Here is an 18,512-nt window from a genome sequence, read left to right as displayed (position 1 = left end):
TTTCTTCAAAATTTTCAGTAAATTTACCGAATCTGAGACAATAATGGCAGAATCATCAGTCACTTTCACGATTTCCACCGATGGAGGCGGAAAGATTAAGTGAGCACTCAGATTGAACAAATCACTCGCAAATAATTTCTAAGCTTCCAGTGTTATCTACGACGGCTCCCACAAGACAAATGCTACGGATTCTTCTGTGAATTCTGAGAGGTAAATATTTAATAAAGTTGAATATATATTATTATCATTCATTTCTTCCAGTGTGACTCCTTGTGAATCACTCGATACAACTAAAGAGTCCGAAATGCTGAAAGCTGGACTTAGAAGACGCGCACCGTCGATTTCTACAGAGTCATCCGTCACATTCAGTTCAATTTCCGACTTTGAAGATCTCAATCTGCGCTGCTCGACTCCACTTGTCTGCGACGACGATACTAATAGTAATTCCGATGCTTCATTCGCGTCATGTGTCTCCGAAGTGTCTGAAATGTCGATCAAGACAACCTCTTCTCAAGAAACTGTCACTTCTGCGTCTGGGCTGAAGGAGAGTAAGCCAATGGAGAAGATGGAAGAGAAACGAGAAGTGAGAATGAAGTCCTACGAACAGGTGAACAAGGAAAGATACGGCGGCTGGACTGAAGTCGTCAACTGGAGAGCTGCGAAAAAGCCACAAAGTGTGGCTCCCTCGCAAAGTTCAACCAAGAAAACTCTTTCCAACAATGGAACCACTACTGATCATGGGTACTTTTAAATTTAAATATTGAACCGAATCATGTCGTAACCTACTTTCAGTATAACTTCTGCTTCACGCCGAACTCCAAACTCGACACATGTTGCTTCAAAGCCTCAACTTAATACGAGAGCTACATCTGTCCAGGGGTAATAATCAAATATCACTTAAAAATAAATAATAATTTACTGTTTATTGTAGGTCTGCTCCATCCAGCGGCTCCAAATCGCGTATCCCGTCGTTGGCAAATCGGCAGGTTTACAACAACTCTCCACAGCTGTTCCACCCTTTTCCACCAAGCCGCTGCAATTCATCCAACGGATCATATGCATCCACAGTTACAGCTTCTCCGAGGTTTTGAAAGTTTTTAAAGATCTAAGTAAAAATAATGGCTTTTCAGCGTTGCTTCTTACTCTCCAAATCCTTCTCAACCACCACCACCAGTGGCTGTTGCTAAGCTGAACATGAAGATGACCATCACCACTGACTCGAATGGAAAAATGAGGTACGTTTTTGATGAGAAATTAAAATTTTAGATTAAAAATGTTTTTCAGTGTTCATTTCTCGAACTCAAACTCGTCGGAGTCCTGGTCTATCAATGGTCTTCTCGGAAATTCCGACAAAATCAACGTCAGCAAGATGTTTTAATCATAATCATGAAATCATTGAATCCCTGTGTTTTTGTTACTTTTTATCCTACCAGCTGGACTGGCCAGATTGACTGAATCTTATTGATTCACTAGAAGTTTTCAGTTTGAAAATAGTTGAAATTCTTCTCAATCTTTATCGTTCGTTTTGTTCTTTTTTTATTGCTATGTTCTGTTCAATTCCCCATAAAAATTTGGATAAAAATTTTAAAGGCCCCAGTTATGTTTGCTTTGTACTAAATGTTATTTTTCTTTGATATATATATATATATATATTTTTATATTTTAAAACTGCCAAGAATACCCGAGTTTAAATAACTTCCTGCTCCATGAACTTGATTTTTCTCAATTTTTGACTAGCGGGCCCGCCAGTTGTAGGGGGTGTAAGGCGAGTCCCCTTGCCGGGCGTAGGTTCTCGGCTTCGCCTCGAACCTGTTAGAGGGTTTGTGAAAATTTCAGTAGGTCAATGGGAGTCTTCTTAGTTTTTGAGTTCGGTTTGACCAAAAACAGAAGCACCCGATAAATCAGTTAAAGCTGAGTTTTGATTGATTGAAGTTTGAGGAGGCTTTGTATTAGGGGAGACGTACCCATATTTTGTATAAAATCGAGTATTTCTATTCGAATCCCGATTACTCACAAAAAACAAAAAAGTTTGTCAGTTGGCAGAATTGAACCAACTACCAAAATTTCTGAGACATACGCAATAACCACTCGGCCATGCGGGAGACACCTCAAACTGGGATGTAGAGAAGGGAATTTTCTGGAGGGAGTCGTTTTTCGACTCCGCTTTCTTCAATAATTACATTTTGAGAAAAGGCGTTCGAAAACCGTTTATTACTGATATGTCAGCGGGAAAACGAATTGTTGAAAATTTTATTACAGGATTGTACTCATTATTGATTTCCCAAAAAGGAGACGTACAATTGAGGGCTATACCTCGTAAACCGGTCGATTTGTAGAAAAAAACAAGTTTTGGCCTGAAAATTAATAAAAATAATATCTCTTGGCAGAGTATTTCTAATGCGACGAAACTTTATCTTCCATTAAATAAAATCAAAAACTATGAATCAAAAATACATTCCGCAAAACTTTAGTGGAAAAAATGTTCAGGAGACCCAGGAAACCACTCCCCCCAGTACTAAATTTTTGAATTATTTTATTCTTGAAAAATTTTCCCACTGAACTTTTTACACATTTTATATGTCTCGATGCGTCTTGATGAGACCTACACGTCAATTTTTAGAAAACTAAGAAAACTTGAAAACTGACCGAGTTATGATTGAAAAAGTAGATTCACGAAAATAGAAAAGTGTGCAAAATGTGGCACTTATTCGTCTTGCTCGGCCGACTCATAAAACTTTTCTTAATTCTGGGTTGAAAATCGTGTTCAGCGTACTTTTTTACGTGGGGTAGAAAAAAAAGTATCGAAAAAGATGAAGTAGAACTTGAGATAAAGACGAAAAATTACTTTTTCGGAAAAAAATTTTTTTTTGGCAAAATGGCATTTTTTGGCCTTTTGTTTTATCACAACTTTTTGCCTTTTGCACTTATGAACTCAAACTTTCTTTCAAAAAATCCACCTCTCTGAGTAGTATCTTGCACATAAATTTGGAACAAAACCGAGCAAAACCCGAATTTTAATTCAATTAAAACATGGTTTTTTGGGGGTAAAAAGAACAACAAAAATTTTTTTCAAACTGGGGAAAGCCGCCCTGAGCTCAGTTTTGCTCCAAACTTTGTGCAGTTTTTTGCTCCACCGTGGGGCAAAATATTTCTAGTAAGCTGTCAAATATTATAAAATTCAGTCAAACGGCTCTGGAGTTGTGAATGTAAATGCAGTGTGACATTTTTTCGCAAGCCAAAAAAAACGCGAAAAAGGGGCGGAGTCTGTACACTCGGCATTTATTAGAGGCTGCTTGGCAGATCTGCTGAAGTGTTTCGAACTAGGGATGTTCGGCAAACGTACATAACTGCTTATTTCAGAATGATATTTCTTATTTTTAATTCAAAAGTCTACAGAAATGTAGGAAACGGCTGAATTTGCAGAGTTGCCGCGCACCCCTGATCTGAAAATTTGTTTTTCTTGAAAGCTTAAAAAGGTCGAACGAACCTGTTTCTACAGTTCTGTATTAATTTTTAAATTAAAATTTTGGATTACCATGTTGAAAGATGAGGTTTAATACATCCATGTTTCGAACCAATTTTCAATATTAACTGAAAACCGTCTAGTTTCTTTCTAACTTCCGTTCTTGTGTCATCTTTAAAAGCGACGCTGTCAATAAGAATAACGGTTTATGGAATTAGTCGTCTTCTCATTCTTCTCCCTCTCATCCACTTTCCCCCTCGGCATATTCCTTGTATTCTCCAACCCGTCAATTCATCGTTTTCCTCCGTTTCATTTTCCGTGTTATCCGGCCGGCAAATCTCCGAATGGCGGAGGTAACAAGGAGAAGAAGTCGGGAAAAGGAAAGAATATCAGTATCATCTTTCTTCCGATTCTTCTTCTTCTTATTCTTCTTGTGTGTCAACGGGTTACTCTTTCTGACACGTACACCTTTTCTTTGAAGACAACACGATTTCAACTAATTTTCCAATTTTTTACCATTTATATATTGATAAAGTAAATCCAGAAGTGAAAAAAATAAAAAAGAAAATCGAAAAAAAAATTGAAGAAGAAAAATAACCCTACTTTTGCACCTACAAACGAAATTTTCAAATTTGGGTTAATTTGAATTTAAATTAAAGAAGAAATTTCTTCAAAACGGGAAAATTCAAATAAGCCAAAATTGAAAAATCGTTTCGAATTAATTTTTTTTTCCTTCTTCCTTGATTTTTTCCTTTTTTCTTTTATGGTGTTTCTGAATTTTATACTATTTCGGAGCATTTCAAAGCAATTTTTTAAAACAAAATCGAAAAATTTCTGAAAATGGTTGAAACTTTGAGTTTTTCTGTGAAAATCTGCGCATAGGTAATTTCTAAAAGGCTGGATATTTATTAATTTTTTTCGTTCCAAAGTTGGATCCATTTTAGCTAAAACGATACACACTAATTAAAAATAGTAAATTCTGATATTCCCGAGTTTTCTATGTCACTATTTCATTTTCATGTTCCATGTTTTCTGTTCGTTTTCCCGCATCGTACAGGCACCACCGAAAGGTTCGGGTTGGAAGAAGGGATTATCCAAAGTGCACACTTCTCGTGAAGTCTCTCCGTCTCCATGTTCCGATGTGCTGATACGCATGCTCTCTTCCTCTGAATAAGTGACCGTTCCCTTTTCTGGTGTGAAACCGCCACAAACACTATTTTTCGTATTCAAAATGGAAAATCAAGTTGGTGGACTGGTTTTGATAAATGACATTGTCAGTGAAATATCTAATTTAGTAATTCATTCGTTGACTAATAATTTAAAACTCATAGTGAGCAAGGCTCCATTGGTGTAATGACGGTTTTGGCACAATTTCGAAAATTGTCATTCCCGAATTTCCAATAGAAAACTAAACGTCTTCCGACGATAACAGCCAATTTCGTTTTCCTTTCACTGTTTTTCTTTCATCGTTCGTTCCTCTCACCGATTTCCAATTTCACTACTTTCTTCCCGTCATGTCTAGTCATCTTTTCGTTCCGTTTTCTTCGTGTTCTTCTGATTTTTGTTATAACAATTCATTCACACTATCCCCTTCTGAAACTTGTTTGCGATTAGAGTTAGTACGAGCATAGTTTCAACAGAATTTGATCGGGTGAAATTCCCGATCAGCTACAGTAGGAACCTAGATATGATCTCAAATCGCGAGTTTAACCAACTCAAAAAAAATCCGTTAAAATTATCAATTAGCAGACAAAAACGCAAAACTGCCACGATATGGGTGGAGTCTATTTTGTTATTTTCTTGTCTAGGCCCCGCCCATTTCTTGGCTAAAAAAATGGACTTCTCGCCATTTTTGTTGTAGCCGTAACCGCTCTAAAATGCAACAAAAATCTGATAAACTTACCATTTCCATTGGAAAAAAAGGAAAATATATTTTTGGGTTTTTGGGAACTAGATAAATACAGAATTTTCTTAGCCAAATTTGTTTGTGGTTTTACTCTATATTCAAAAAAAAAAGAAAACAAATTAACAATCCCATTTTTTCTTTTTAAAAAGTGTGTAAATGTTGTGCACCTTTCTTCCGTCCATGGATCTCTCTCTTAGTTCCTATTTCTGCGCATTTTTGCGTATGGTGCTTTCGTATTTCGACATGTCAGTTCAGTCCACAAACTGACGATCACCACACAAACATTTCCGTCTTTCTCTCTCTCTCTTCATCCCCCTGTGGTTCCTTCGTTCTACCGGAGACGCCCTGCCCCCTCCGCTCGTCCCGTGTGAGACAACACGAACAAAAAAAACACAATTTCTGTATTTTTCTCACTTAATCTCCCGGTTTACCACACTATCTTCACTCATTGGGGTCATCTTTTCCTCTGGTAGTCTCTTTGGCCAGATGATCGTTAGGAATTGTATCAAAAAATTTAATTTGTTTTGTTTCAGCGTTTCTAGATTTTTTTGCAATGGTTAATTTATTTATCATCCAAATTTCAAATTATTGAGATAAATAATAAATGCTGCCAGCCAAAAAGTCAGTGGTATATTTTAAAATTTTCCGAAGACATTTCAAAATATCTCAAATTGTTACATTCTGAATTTTTGGGCAGGCAATTGCTCCTCAATTTTTTTCATCAAAATTTAGTGATAGAATATAAAAAATTAATCGCTTTATCTGAAAATAGCTTTTTTCAGTTAGAACAATTGAAAAAAATGCTCAAAAATTATATAATAGTTTAAAATTACTGAAAACGAAATAATAATTTGTCGGTTTTTCCGCCGTTTTTTCCAATTTTTTTCACTAAAATAAAAGGCTATTTCCAGATAAATCGTATTTCTTCTATATTCTATCACTAAAATGTTTAGTTAAAAATATTGTGACAATATGTAACATTGTCTCATTTTGTAGAAAAATAATTTATTTGCTTGAGTTCTCACATTCAGAACTTCTACTACCCGTTATTATTCATTCTCTCATAATATACAATTGTGCAATGCAAAAACACCATAACCTCCCACATAACTAAACAAACATATATGCATAATGAATCATATAGATATAGAGTTTTTTCTCTGTTTTTTTATTATTATTTTCGCATTCCAAAATACACCTACACCTAACCTTATAACTTGTTTTAGTTTTAAGGTAAGGAAGCCTGCTGTATTTTCTGTTTGATACGTTATATAGGCATAGGGGACGTGCCAAATTATTTTTGAAACTTCAAGAAAATCAAATTCGAGTGTCAGCAATCACTCTAAAGACACATCTGCCAAATTTAGACAGTTTATATTTTCTCGCACCTGGCTTTCGAGATTTTTAATTTATTGCAGCTGGAGAATATGGAAATATGCGAGGTTTTCTGGAAATTTTGGAACTAAAAACATAACAATTTAATTTCTCCAAAGCCCAGGGAAAAAAGTTTTTTTGACAAAAAAAACAGCCCAGAATTGATAACTATTTTTCAATATTTCTGCTTTAAAATATATTTTTTAAATTATATTTTCTGTATTGCAGCTGATCTATTAATTTATAGATTAGTAGATTATCTGCAATGCATAAAACTAATAAGTTAGATTCTATTGATGTTCTTCTTTTCTGAAAATATCTGAAGTGTCATCTTCCGCCTACTACACACAATCCATCGTCACCTAGTCATACAGCAAACATTTCCAAACTTTTATTACAACGTTCGTTTCGTTCGTTTCTTCAGAAATCAAACCTGAATCGTACTGTGTTGTCTGTTTTTAGCAGTTTACAAAGTTGAGTTAAATCTCTTAGAACTTGTTGAACATTCTTTTTTCTTCTTTAATGCTACACAGACTGAGAAAATTCTGTAAAATCTTACTTTTTCATGAAAGTCAATTGACTTTTGAATCAAGTCAACTATTCCTCTTTTGCTCAACTGAGATCCTGAAAGCTTTCCATAACCTCAGAATTGTTGTGCTCCGTCTGTAAAACGTTATTCTTTCACATTTGCATATTTCTTCCTATCACTTTGCAATAATACTCTGTCAATGTGTGAGAGAGAAAGGTGTCTCACTGACACATACAAACGACACATTCAAACTTATTTACATAGTACTGTATTCATATTTTATATATATTCAAATGCAGTTGAGAATAGAGAATAAACCTTTCATTTCTTCTTGTTGTACTCGGTTCGTAGTTTCAGATCATTTTGATCGAACCGCTTTTTTCTGTGAACAAGTATTTTCCAATAGGTGTTTTTTTGCTGTTTTCATTCTCCTTACGGAAGTTTTTATATTGAATCTTTACTTTCCTTATTTTTCCAGTTAATTTTTCAAAATTATCAAAAATTTAGCGAATTGTCTCGAACTTCTTGGAATTTTTTCCGTACTGTTCTAATACGGTATCCAGCTGAAAATTTAAGCCAGTTTGTGTGCTTTATTGGCTTTTTCCATCAAATTTTTTGTTGTCATGTTATCTCAACATTTTTCAAAATTAGTGTTAAAATATCGAAAAATTACTTGATTCGTCTGAAAATAAACTTCAATTTAGCTAAAACATTTAAGAAAGCTTTTAAAAATGGCCTGAAAATTGCCAGTATCCGATTATCGAATTATCAGATTTTTTGTCTAACAATTTGCAACTTTCCCACCGATTTTGAGCATTTCTTCAAATGTTTCAGCTAAAAATATGTTTCATTTCCAGATAAATCGAGTGATTTTCGATATTTTGACACTAATTTTTAGTGAAAAACGTTGGAACAACATAGCCCAATAATTTTGTAGAATTGCCGGAAATAATAGCCCTGTACCTGTAAATCAAAATCAATATTCCCACCTGTGACACATATTTTTCTGAATAATTTTTTGATTCATGAAACTTTTTCTTTAAAATAATTAAAGCATTAAAAAAAACTCAAACTCGCCAAAACTCCCAAGAAACTGTCCAGGCACCCGAGAATCGCGCCAACGCCCTGCTGGCGCGATTCTCGTGCAGTGGCAAATCGCAGAACGCGCCAAAAACGGATCCGAACGGGTTTGAATCAGACGATGACTCATTTTTTATTGTTTTTCGAGTTTTATTGATTTTTTTTAATCGCCAAATGTATAAATCCCCCTAAAATATACACAATTTTCCATGTGTCACTTTGAATTTTCGGATAAATGATTGAAAAATTAGATTTCTCTATTCAAAATTTAAAATTCATAACCTTGAACTCATTTGTTTCGTTTTCTTCGCTCCGTTTTCTGATTTCTCATGAATTTTTGAAATCTCTGTTCATTCGAATTCTATTTTCACATCTTATTTTACTTTCTTGCAGAAAAAAGTGACGAAGATTTTCGGTGGAAAAGTTTCGTGAATTCTCACCGCTCACCCCAATCCATCTTCGACTCGGACATCAAAAAGAGCTAAAATAATGTCGAAAAAAGCGGTAAGTTTGAAAAATGTAGCTTCAAATAATTTAAAACTTTTACGGCCAAATAAAAAAAAACACTGTTTAAATTTGCGATTTTCTTATTTCTTTCGGAAAAAATGCCGCCATTAATTAAAAACAAATGGAAAAAATTTGAAACTGTGAAATGTTGAATATTTCGGAAATTATGTTCTGTTCAGCACGACTTCTGCCGATTTTTTTAAAAAATAAGAATCTATCGATCTAAAAATATACTCTGTATTTTATTTTTCACTTATAAGACTATAAAGAGGCATATTTCTGCAAAATGGACTCATTTTTGAGGTTTTGTTGAAATTTTCGAAAATAGAGGGTTTCAATACCATTTTGCATAAATGCGCCTCTTTTTAAACATATAAGTGGGAAATAAAATACAAAACATATATTTTTTACAAAATTAATTTAAAAAATTTTAGAAAACAATTCAGATTTTTACGCTTACGAAGTAGAGCCGCGAACAATTTTGAACTCGAAATAAACTCAAAATTGATGATATTTGAAATATCATTTCATTCTTTTTTTTTCTGCCGAAACTTCTATGAAGAAATGCGCACATGTATGTGTGCAAACCGACAAATAGGCGGAGCCTGTACAAAAACGGGCGGTCTATAGTTCTTCTCACTCCGTTTTTGTGCTGTATACAGGGAGAGAGAGTGACAACTCATATCATTTAGTTTTAGATAAGAATTTTAAATTCTCAAGTTTCACTCTTTTTTTTATTTTGAATTTCTGATTTTCATGCAAGATTTCTTATATCATTTTACTGAAAAATTTTAAGCTAACCTCTTCATATCAATTGGTCCAGCAGTTCAAACTTGTGGAACACAAAATAGAAAAATGGTTGCGGCCGGCGATGTAAATTGTTAATTGAAAAAATTTTTTTTAGAAATTTAAGAAAAAATATAACGAAAAATCGATTTTATTTTTGCCTAATCCAACTATTTCTTGTTTCAGATCAATGTGCGTGTCACCTCGATGGACTCGGAGCTCGAGTTCGCTATTCAGTCGAGCACCACAGGAAAGCAACTTTTTGATCAGGTTAGATGATTTTGTTTTATTATATTTAAAAAGTACTTTTTTTATTAAATTGGAGAATGGATAAATTTTAATAATTCAAAAAAAAAATCAGAATTTTCTGAAACATTAAATTTTCACTAACCATTAGAAATTTTAAATCAAAACGATTTAAATTTGAAAAAAATAATCCAAAATTTCCAGCTCTTGAAATTGAGTTTCGAATTTTCCAGCAATATTAATTCCTTCATTTTAATTTTTGCAGGTTGTCAAAACCATTGGTCTCCGCGAGATCTGGTATTTTGGACTTCAGTACACTGACAACAAGGGATTCCCAACATGGCTGAAATTGAACAAGAAAGTCTTGTCTCAGGACGTTAAGAAGGACCCGACTCTTGTTTTCAAATTCCGCGCCAAATTCTATCCGGAAGATGTGGCCGAGGAGATTATCCAGGATGTCACTATGGTATGTTTGACACCTTTTTTTAAATATTTAATTTTTTGGAAAAAAAAAACTGTAAATTTTCCATTACCTCTGGCCAATATTTGATTTTTAGTTGTAATTCTCACTTTTCGCTTTTCTGACATTCTCTGGCGACTCTCTTGATTTCCTGTGCTATTTCTGATTTGTAACTGATAAGTAGAGAATGCCCGTGCCATTTATGCATGTAATGCAATGTTGGCAAGCAATAGGAAATAACTTTGGAGTATATTCAAGAATAGAAAAAAAGGGGAAAATTTTGGTAAGGAATACATTTCTGTGGTTTTAGAGTACCTTCTTACAAGCTGGCCTGCTTAAAAAGACCCCAAAACGACCAAATTTCAAAATGAAATTTCTCAAAAAATGCCCGAAAATGAATTAAAGCAGTGAAAATTCTGAAAAAAATCCGATATTTTTTCTGTTAAAAAAATCCGATATTTTTGCTAAAATTAGAATAAAGTTTTTTATGCCAGTGATAATTCAATAAAATGGCATTCCGATTTAGGAAAATTTGGCTCTTTTTTGAGAATTTTGGCTCGCTATAAAGAATTTTTGAATTTTTTAAACCAGTTTTATTTGAGCAAAAAAAACTCTTCTGCTCAAAAATTTCCACGGCTCATGTGCTCACAAGGTCCTCAATAAACTGCCTAAAAACAAAATATTTTGATGGTGACAAGTGTAAACATGGGCATTTTCTCCCTTCCGTTTCAAAAAAAGGTTCTCCCATTGAGAGTGTGGTTTCCGATTACCTCCGAGCCACTTTTTTGTCTCACACAAAAAGAGATTGTTTAATGGTTTGTAAACATCGATGGGAAGACACTGTGTGTGCGAGACTCTTTTTTTGAGAGGAGAAATGAGCATCCTATTAGAACCTCCGACTGCGAACAGGAAATCTCTGATCTGGGTGGTCTGTTTTGTTTGAATAGGATCACAAGATCAGTTGAAGATTTCAGTAGAATAGCTATTTAGTACCTATATGCAAATTGATTTAGTACCTATATGCAAATTTAGATCAGTTGTTAAAATTAATGTAAAAATTTCTTTTTTTTTTAAATATAGAAAAATACTTTTATTTCTATGAAAATAACATTTTTCAGTTGAAACATTTGAGAAAATGCACAAAAATGGTCTGAAAGTTTCTAATTCACAAAAAAACCTTTTTTGAGCACTTTCTCAAATGATTCAAAAATATAAATATCACTTCCGGTTAAGTAAATTGATTTTTTCTCTTTTTTTTAGATTTCCAATAATATTTCGCATTTGAATTTGAATAGATAGACTGACTTAAATTCTGTTCCGATGACTCATATCAATGGAAACAATGAAAAAACTCTCAGTTTGTTGCTGTCTCTTTGCTCTTTTTATATTCATGTTCATAACTGACATAAAGAGGAAGAGGAGAATGGCATGTGTGAATAATCAAAAAATGATTCAAAACGATAAATATGAGGGGAAGAGAATATAAATTGAACTTTTTGCAAAATTTGCAGAATTTTTTGTTTGGAAGAGGGAACAATTGGGTTTCAGAATCATTAGTTGAAAATGGAGTATGGTTTTTTAAAATGTCAGAAAACAATCTCAATGTACAGAACATACAGTTAAAAAATTATGAAGTTTTTTAACTGAAATTAAGCCTTAATTAAATGAAAATATTTTCAGCGTTTGTTCTATCTCCAAGTGAAAGATGGAATTCTGTCAGATGAGATTTATTGTCCACCGGAAACCTCTGTTCTTCTTGCCTCTTACGCGATGCAAGCTAAATATGGAGACTATGTTCCAGAGACACATGTCGCCGGATGTCTTACTGCTGATCGGTGAGTTTTTCTTGAAATTAGCTTTTAAAAAAATTATTAATAACTATTAAAAAATATCTTTGCGGTTCAAAATTCCAATCAAGATTACTAAAATAAGAAAAATAATAATTTTCTGCGATAATTCATTTTTAATTATGTAGTGAAATTTCACAGTATCACAGTACTCATACAATTCATAATTATCACATGAAAATGAGATTAGAATAAAGAAGGGAAAGTTCCAGATCTAGATGATCAATAAAAAAGTATATAATAAGAAGTAGTTAAAAAAAAGTAAACTTTTTATATTAAATGCCAAAAATAATTAATTATTTCATTCCAGTCTGCTTCCTCAACGCGTTCTCGGACAATTCAAATTGAACAGTGAGGAATGGGAACGCCGTATTATGACATGGTGGGCAGATCATCGTGCAACTACACGTGAACAAGCTATGCTTGAATATTTGAAAATTGCACAAGATCTCGAGATGTATGGAGTCAATGTACTGTTTCTCATTTTTCTGTCGAGTTTTAAAAAAAGCTAATTTCAGTACTTTGAAATCCGCAACAAAAAGGGAACTGATCTCTATCTTGGTGTCGATGCTCTTGGATTGAATATTTACGATAAAGCTGATCGTCTTTCGCCGAAAGTCGGATTCCCATGGTCGGAGATTCGTAATATATCATTCAACGACAAGAAATTTGTCATCAAACCAATTGATAAGAAGGCTCATGTAAGTGATTACTGTCACACACAGTTTGTCGTGGCATCAAGCTTCTATTTGTTGGCAAAATTTCTGCGGAAAAAACGGAAAAATTGTGTGATAGTAGTTGGAAGTGGTGGTGATAAGAAGCAATCGATGGAACATTGAATTTTGATTTAAAATTTTTTTGTTGGTTTTTCTTATTTTTGGGGTGTGAAAATATCACAATCATTGACCAGATGCGGAATGTTGCGATTTTGAGGCAAAAGTATGGTGCCCGGTCTCGGTCTCGACACGACCGAATAAATTTATTTACCAAAATGGTGTGCACCTTTAAAAAGTAGAGTAGCTCCAGGCCTTTCTGATTTCCAACTTCGTTAGATTTTTCTAGTTTATTAATTAATAAAAATTAGTTTCACTAACAAAAGTAAAATAAAAGGTTTTTACAATAAAAATATTTAGAAAAAATCTATGAAAATTTCAAATCAGCTCAACGGTAACTACTGTACTTTTTAAATGCGCACATCCTTTTTCATTTAAATTTATTCGATCGCCTCGATATCGAGTAATGTGTTTTTGTATCAAAAATCGCAAATTTCGAGATGGATGGAACATTTTGTGGAAATTGAGTTTGTTGTAATTTTTCTGAACATTTTTTCCCCGATTTTTTGATTTTAGAAAAATCGAAAAAAAATTCTTATTTTCGCTGAAAAAAAAATCGAAAAAATGTTTTTCATTATTCGTCTTCATTTTTATCATTAATTTTCAGGACTTTGTCTTCTACGCTCCACGACTCCGTATCAACAAACGTATTCTTGCTTTGTGTATGGGAAATCACGAGCTTTACATGCGTAGAAGAAAGCCAGATACCATTGAAGTTCAACAAATGAAGCAACAAGCCAGAGAGGATCGTGCTCTTAAGATTGCCGAGCAGGAGAAGCTCACCAGAGTAAGTTGCGGAAATTTTTGAAACATGTTTTTACAAATAATTTCTAAAAAAACTTTCACTCAAATCTGTTTTGATCGTACAGGAGATGTCTGCTCGCGAAGAAGCCGAACAGCGTCAACGTGACGCCGAAAAGCGTATGGCTCAAATGCAGGAAGATATGGAGAGAGCTCGTCTTGAATTGGCTGAAGCACACAATACAATTCACTCATTGGAGGCTCAACTCAAGCAATTGCAATTGGCTAAACAAGCATTGGAACAGAAGGAATACGAACTTCGTGAGCTCACTGCTCAACTTCAATCCGAAAAAGCAATGAGTGATGGTGAGAGACGTCATTTGAGAGACCAAGTTGATGCTCGTGAACGTGAAGTTTTTTCGATGAGAGAAGAAGTCGAGAGACAGACTACTGTTACAAGACAACTTCAGACACAGGTATTTTTTATTTTTGAAACTAAAATAGAAACAAAAAATTCTCTTTAAAAAAATTATTTTAAATACCGTATTAACAATTATCGAGCAGTAATTTTCAGTCTGAAATTACTGTTTTAAAATTTTAAAATGAAAAAAAGTATGCAGTAATTCCTGAAATTAGTTGATTACTGTAACAAAAAAGCTTAATTTAAAAAAAAAATTTGCAACAATAAAAGAGATACAAAAAGAAAAAACTAAAAAAAATTGTGAAAGAATAAAAAATCCGATCTTTAAAAGCGAGATTTTTTAATTGTACGCAGTGATGTTGCAACAAAAATTTCGGCCAAAAAACAAACAAATTTTGTTTAAAATTTCTCCAAAAAACCAACAAAAAAAAACAAAAATGTTCATTTTTCGTCATACCAACTAAAACATAAAATTTTTGATAAACATTTTTTTAAATGTTTTCTTGTCCGAAAAAACCAAAAAAAACGGAATCCCTGATTGTAACTCTGGATTTATTTTATTTCAAAATTATTTTTTCTTAAATTCAGATTCACTCGCAACAACACACTCAACACTACTCAAACAGTCATCACGTTTCCAATGGACACGCTCACGATGAGACTGCCACTGATGATGAAGATAATGGAGCAACTGGTATGCCTTTTTTATTTATTTAAAATAATTGGGAGAGATTATGAGAAAAAATATCATCTTCAAATTTTATCTTCCAGAACTCACAAATGACGCTGATCAGAATGTGCCACAACACGAGTTGGAGCGTGTCACAGCAGCCGAGAAGAACATTCAGATCAAGAATAAGCTGGATATGTTGACTCGCGAGCTTGACAGTGTTAAAGATCAGAACGCTGTCACTGACTACGACGTTCTGCATATGGAGGTTCGTATTTTAAAAAAACTCGTTTTAATGGATGGTTTTAGAGAATTTAGCATTCAAAATTTACAGTAATTTTCTAGAACCTGCATTTTTTTCATAAATTCAAGTTTTAAAAAATATTTCCGGACTGCGATCAAAATACAATTTTTTAAAAATTAAATTTGGAAAAAAACAGAAGAACGCAAAAATCTTTAAAAAATATCGAGTTCCGGATTATTTTAAAATAAAAAAAATCATTAAAAATCATTAAAAAGCCATTAAAAACAAATTTTGCTTAAAAATAATTTTATGATATTAAAATTGTTTGAAGTACAGAAATTGAGTTTTTTCGGTGTTTTCTGTTTGCAGACAAACCGAAAACATTTCTGAAAACATTCCAAACTCGGTATTTCCTTTACGGAAACAAGCAACATAAATTTTACTTATTTTTGAACAAGTTTGACCCTAAATTTTTTAGATTTTTTGAGCGAAACCGAAATATCGAAAAACCGAAAAACCTGCCGGCCCGATTCCAAATTTTTAAATTTTCAGAACAAAAAGGCCGGACGCGACAAGTACAAGACTCTCCGTCAAATCCGTGGAGGAAACACAAAACGAAGAATCGATCAATACGAAAATATGTAATTATTTGTTCTATCGTATTTCCTTTTATTTTTTTAAACAATATTCTCAATTGTCTCCCACCAACTTCCAAATGCTCATCATCTTGGCTCTTTTCTCCCTTTCTCGTTTTTTTTATAGGACAACAATTATTATTATTATTAATTTGAAAATTTATTGGTTTGTTCCGATTCACTTCCTTGTTCACCCCATCAGTGCCTTTTACAATATTATCCGAAATTTGTTTTCTTCCAAAAAATGCTCGGTTTCTCTATTCCCCTCTTCTTGTATTCGTCATATCCAATTTTTCAAGTAACTTGTTAAATCCGCCGCCAAAAAACCCCGAATTTCTCGCGCAAAGACTTCAAATTCTACGCTTTTCCCCTCTCTCTCCCCATCAAACTCTCGACATCCCCCTGAAAATGTTTATCTATTTTATTTTATTAATTATGATATTATTCAAATCTAAATATTCGACTCTTCTATTTTCCCATTTATGCGTTGTTTAAACACAGTTATTCAACTATGACTCATGATATTATGATAAATATGAATACGTGACATGTGAAAGAAAAGACTAAAAGGATTAATTGTTGGAACAATGGGGATATATGAAACAAAAAAAAATTAAATTATATTGCATATTTTTAATTGCTAGAAAATGATAATCATTTTAGAAGTAGAAGAGTTTTCAAATGCTCCAAGGGTTTCGATGGAGCCCTCACGGTTTTTGGGTTTGCCAAGCAAGGTGATTTTTGAATAATTGAGAATTTAATTTCACAGAAATAAAAAATAGTAAAATTTCCAGGTTCTTCAACAAAAAAATCCGTCAGCGAACACATTACGAAGTGCTCGGTGTTGAAAGCACGGCGACACTTTCTGAAATTAAATCTGCATTTTATGCACAATCGAAAAAAGTGAGGAATTTCCGAAAATAACCAAAAAACAAACATTTTTAATCAATTTTTCGTGAAAATTTGTCGAAGTTTTCTTCCAGGTCCATCCTGACAACTCATCCGAAGAATCTGCAACAGCTAGCTTCTTGGAACTCAAAAATGCATATGATGTGCTCAGGTTTTTAAAATTCGGATTTTTAGATTAAACTGATATATTTCAGAAGACCAGCTGATCGTCGACTTTATGATTATCAATTGAGAGGTGGTGGTGGAAGATATCCGAATGGAGGACAACGATATCAATATCCGAATACAGCTCCACAATATGATTTTAGTCGGTTCGTAATAAAATATAAATATTCTTTCTGAATTTCAAATATTCTCAGAGACTGGTCCACGTATTGGAGTCAGAATCCGGATAACTCCCGGTCGAGTCGTGAAGAACGAGATAAATCTTCAAGAGAATTTATGAAATCAATTGTTAAATGGACTGCCATTGGTTTAGTACTTGTTGCTGGATATAATGGAGGATATTTGTATGTTTTATTGAAAATTGCAATTTCACGAAAGCTGCATGCGTTTTTAAACAAGCTTCTCGTATAACACGGCCATTCTGAGCTCGTGTACTCCCCGCGGAAAAGTGATAATTTTGCAGAGCAGTCTACAATTTTTGGCAAAAAAAAATTAGAGATAACATTATATGGAGTTTTTTAACAGTAAATTCAAGAGTTTCAGTCAAAAACATGTGTGCTTCTCCTCGGGGAGTTCACGAGCTCCGTAAATCGAAAAATTATTGTCAGAGTTTTAAAAAATTGCAGATATCTTCTGGCTTATAATCAAAAGCAACTAGACAAATTAATCGATGAAGATGAGATTGCAAAATGCTTTTTGCGGCAAAAAGAGTTCCGAAATGCTAACTTTGAAAGCTCGGAGGTTAGAATTTTAAGATTTCATTTACAAACGATACCATTTTCAGGTTGCTGAAATTGGAAGAATATTAAAAGCTGACGTTGATGAGATTTGGAAGACGAAAACCCAAAGAAATGAAAATGAGATTCGAGAAGAATATCGGTACGGAAGGTGTTTCGAAATTATGAGATTTTTCGCTACAAAATACGGTCTCGCCACGAAAGGAGTTTTTCTTTCAAAGTCTTTCAAAACTACTGTATTCGAATTTTTCGCTTTTTTTAAAAATTTTCCTCGTTTCTTTCCTCTCAGCCACCCAAATTTTACATTACAATTTTTTTTTCATACGTTTCAAAATGATTTGATCATTTTGAAAGTTGGTTTGAAAAACAAATCAGGCAGCATTGAAATTAAAATTAAATTGAATTCCACGAAATTGTATTTTCAGGTGGTTCCGAGCTCTCCAAGACGCAGATCATATTCGTAGTCTCAAAGAGAAACGAATGGAGCAAAAGCAGAAAGAGCGGAATAAATGGAGAAGCAACGACGAAGAATAGATAATTTATTAGAACATTAACTAGACATAGATTGTTACTCGATGTATGACCTCCCTGTGAAAATGTATTTTTTTTTGTATGCCAATATACCATTCATTCTCATTCTGTACAAATTTAGATGCAAAATTTATTATTTCGACGGGTTTTAGAATTAGCGAGAAATAAAGATTGCAAATTTAACTTGTATGTATGTCGAAGATCTTGTTGAAATACGTAAACATCGGAAATTGATGACTATTTTTAAATTAATTTTAGAAAAGAAGAAGCTTAATTAGTTTTTTTGTCGTATAAATACGCTGACGGAGCCTTTGTTGGCAAAAATACTATTATTACACAAGGGAGAAACGTTAAAAGCAGAAAATTCCTGAAACTCCTTATAAATTTCAAAATTGGCGCGCAAATAACTGATGGCCGTGGCCGAGAAA

General features: G+C 33.5%; 3 protein-coding genes and 1 non-coding gene across 5 annotated transcripts; 3 read left to right on the top strand and 1 right to left on the bottom strand.

Moving 5' to 3' along the window:
• Window positions 1-18: 18 nt before the first annotated feature.
• hpo-32 (Remorin_C domain-containing protein) lies at window positions 19-1,595 on the top strand. The gene is made up of 7 exons (NM_059160.7): window positions 19-99; window positions 151-210; window positions 262-741; window positions 793-879; window positions 932-1,084; window positions 1,131-1,235; window positions 1,285-1,595. Exons 1-7 carry the CDS (start codon window positions 44-46, stop codon window positions 1,376-1,378), a joined length of 1,035 nt encoding a protein of 344 aa, NP_491561.1. The 5' UTR covers window positions 19-43; the 3' UTR covers window positions 1,379-1,595.
• A 5,917-nt stretch (window positions 1,596-7,512) lies between these two features.
• On the bottom strand, window positions 7,513-7,571 carry C01G8.10. The gene has a single exon (NR_050107.1). It is a non-coding gene; the product is annotated as an Unclassified non-coding RNA C01G8.10 (non-coding RNA).
• A 1,174-nt stretch (window positions 7,572-8,745) lies between these two features.
• Window positions 8,746-16,324, top strand: erm-1 (Moesin/ezrin/radixin homolog 1). 2 transcript variants are annotated; one of them, NM_059158.7, is made up of 11 exons: window positions 8,746-8,856; window positions 9,832-9,915; window positions 10,157-10,357; window positions 12,032-12,186; window positions 12,509-12,668; window positions 12,717-12,899; window positions 13,639-13,818; window positions 13,901-14,248; window positions 14,782-14,887; window positions 14,965-15,131; window positions 15,660-16,324. In NM_059158.7, the coding sequence occupies exons 1-11, from the start codon at window positions 8,842-8,844 to the stop codon at window positions 15,750-15,752; spliced, it is 1,692 nt and encodes a 563-aa protein (NP_491559.1). In that variant the 5' UTR covers window positions 8,746-8,841; the 3' UTR covers window positions 15,753-16,324. The 2 variants fall into 2 exon arrangements, with proteins under 2 accessions (NP_491559.1, NP_491560.1); NM_059159.4 differs by lacking the exon at window positions 8,746-8,856 and adding an exon at window positions 9,656-9,732 and having other exon boundaries at window positions 15,660-16,288.
• Window positions 16,325-16,405: 81 nt separating this feature from the next.
• On the top strand, window positions 16,406-18,267 carry dnj-4 (J domain-containing protein). Its single transcript, NM_059157.8, has 8 exons — window positions 16,406-16,476; window positions 16,537-16,645; window positions 16,726-16,802; window positions 16,846-16,962; window positions 17,011-17,160; window positions 17,443-17,557; window positions 17,601-17,695; window positions 17,979-18,267. The coding sequence occupies exons 1-8, from the start codon at window positions 16,424-16,426 to the stop codon at window positions 18,085-18,087; spliced, it is 825 nt and encodes a 274-aa protein (NP_491558.1). The 5' UTR covers window positions 16,406-16,423; the 3' UTR covers window positions 18,088-18,267.
• Window positions 18,268-18,512: the final 245 nt, after the last annotated feature.

The sequence above is a fragment of the Caenorhabditis elegans genome, chromosome I (assembly GCF_000002985.6).
Source record: "Caenorhabditis elegans chromosome I".
In the NCBI taxonomy this organism is placed as follows: domain Eukaryota; kingdom Metazoa; phylum Nematoda; class Chromadorea; order Rhabditida; family Rhabditidae; genus Caenorhabditis; species Caenorhabditis elegans.
This window is presented reverse-complemented; position numbering and strand designations above follow the sequence as displayed.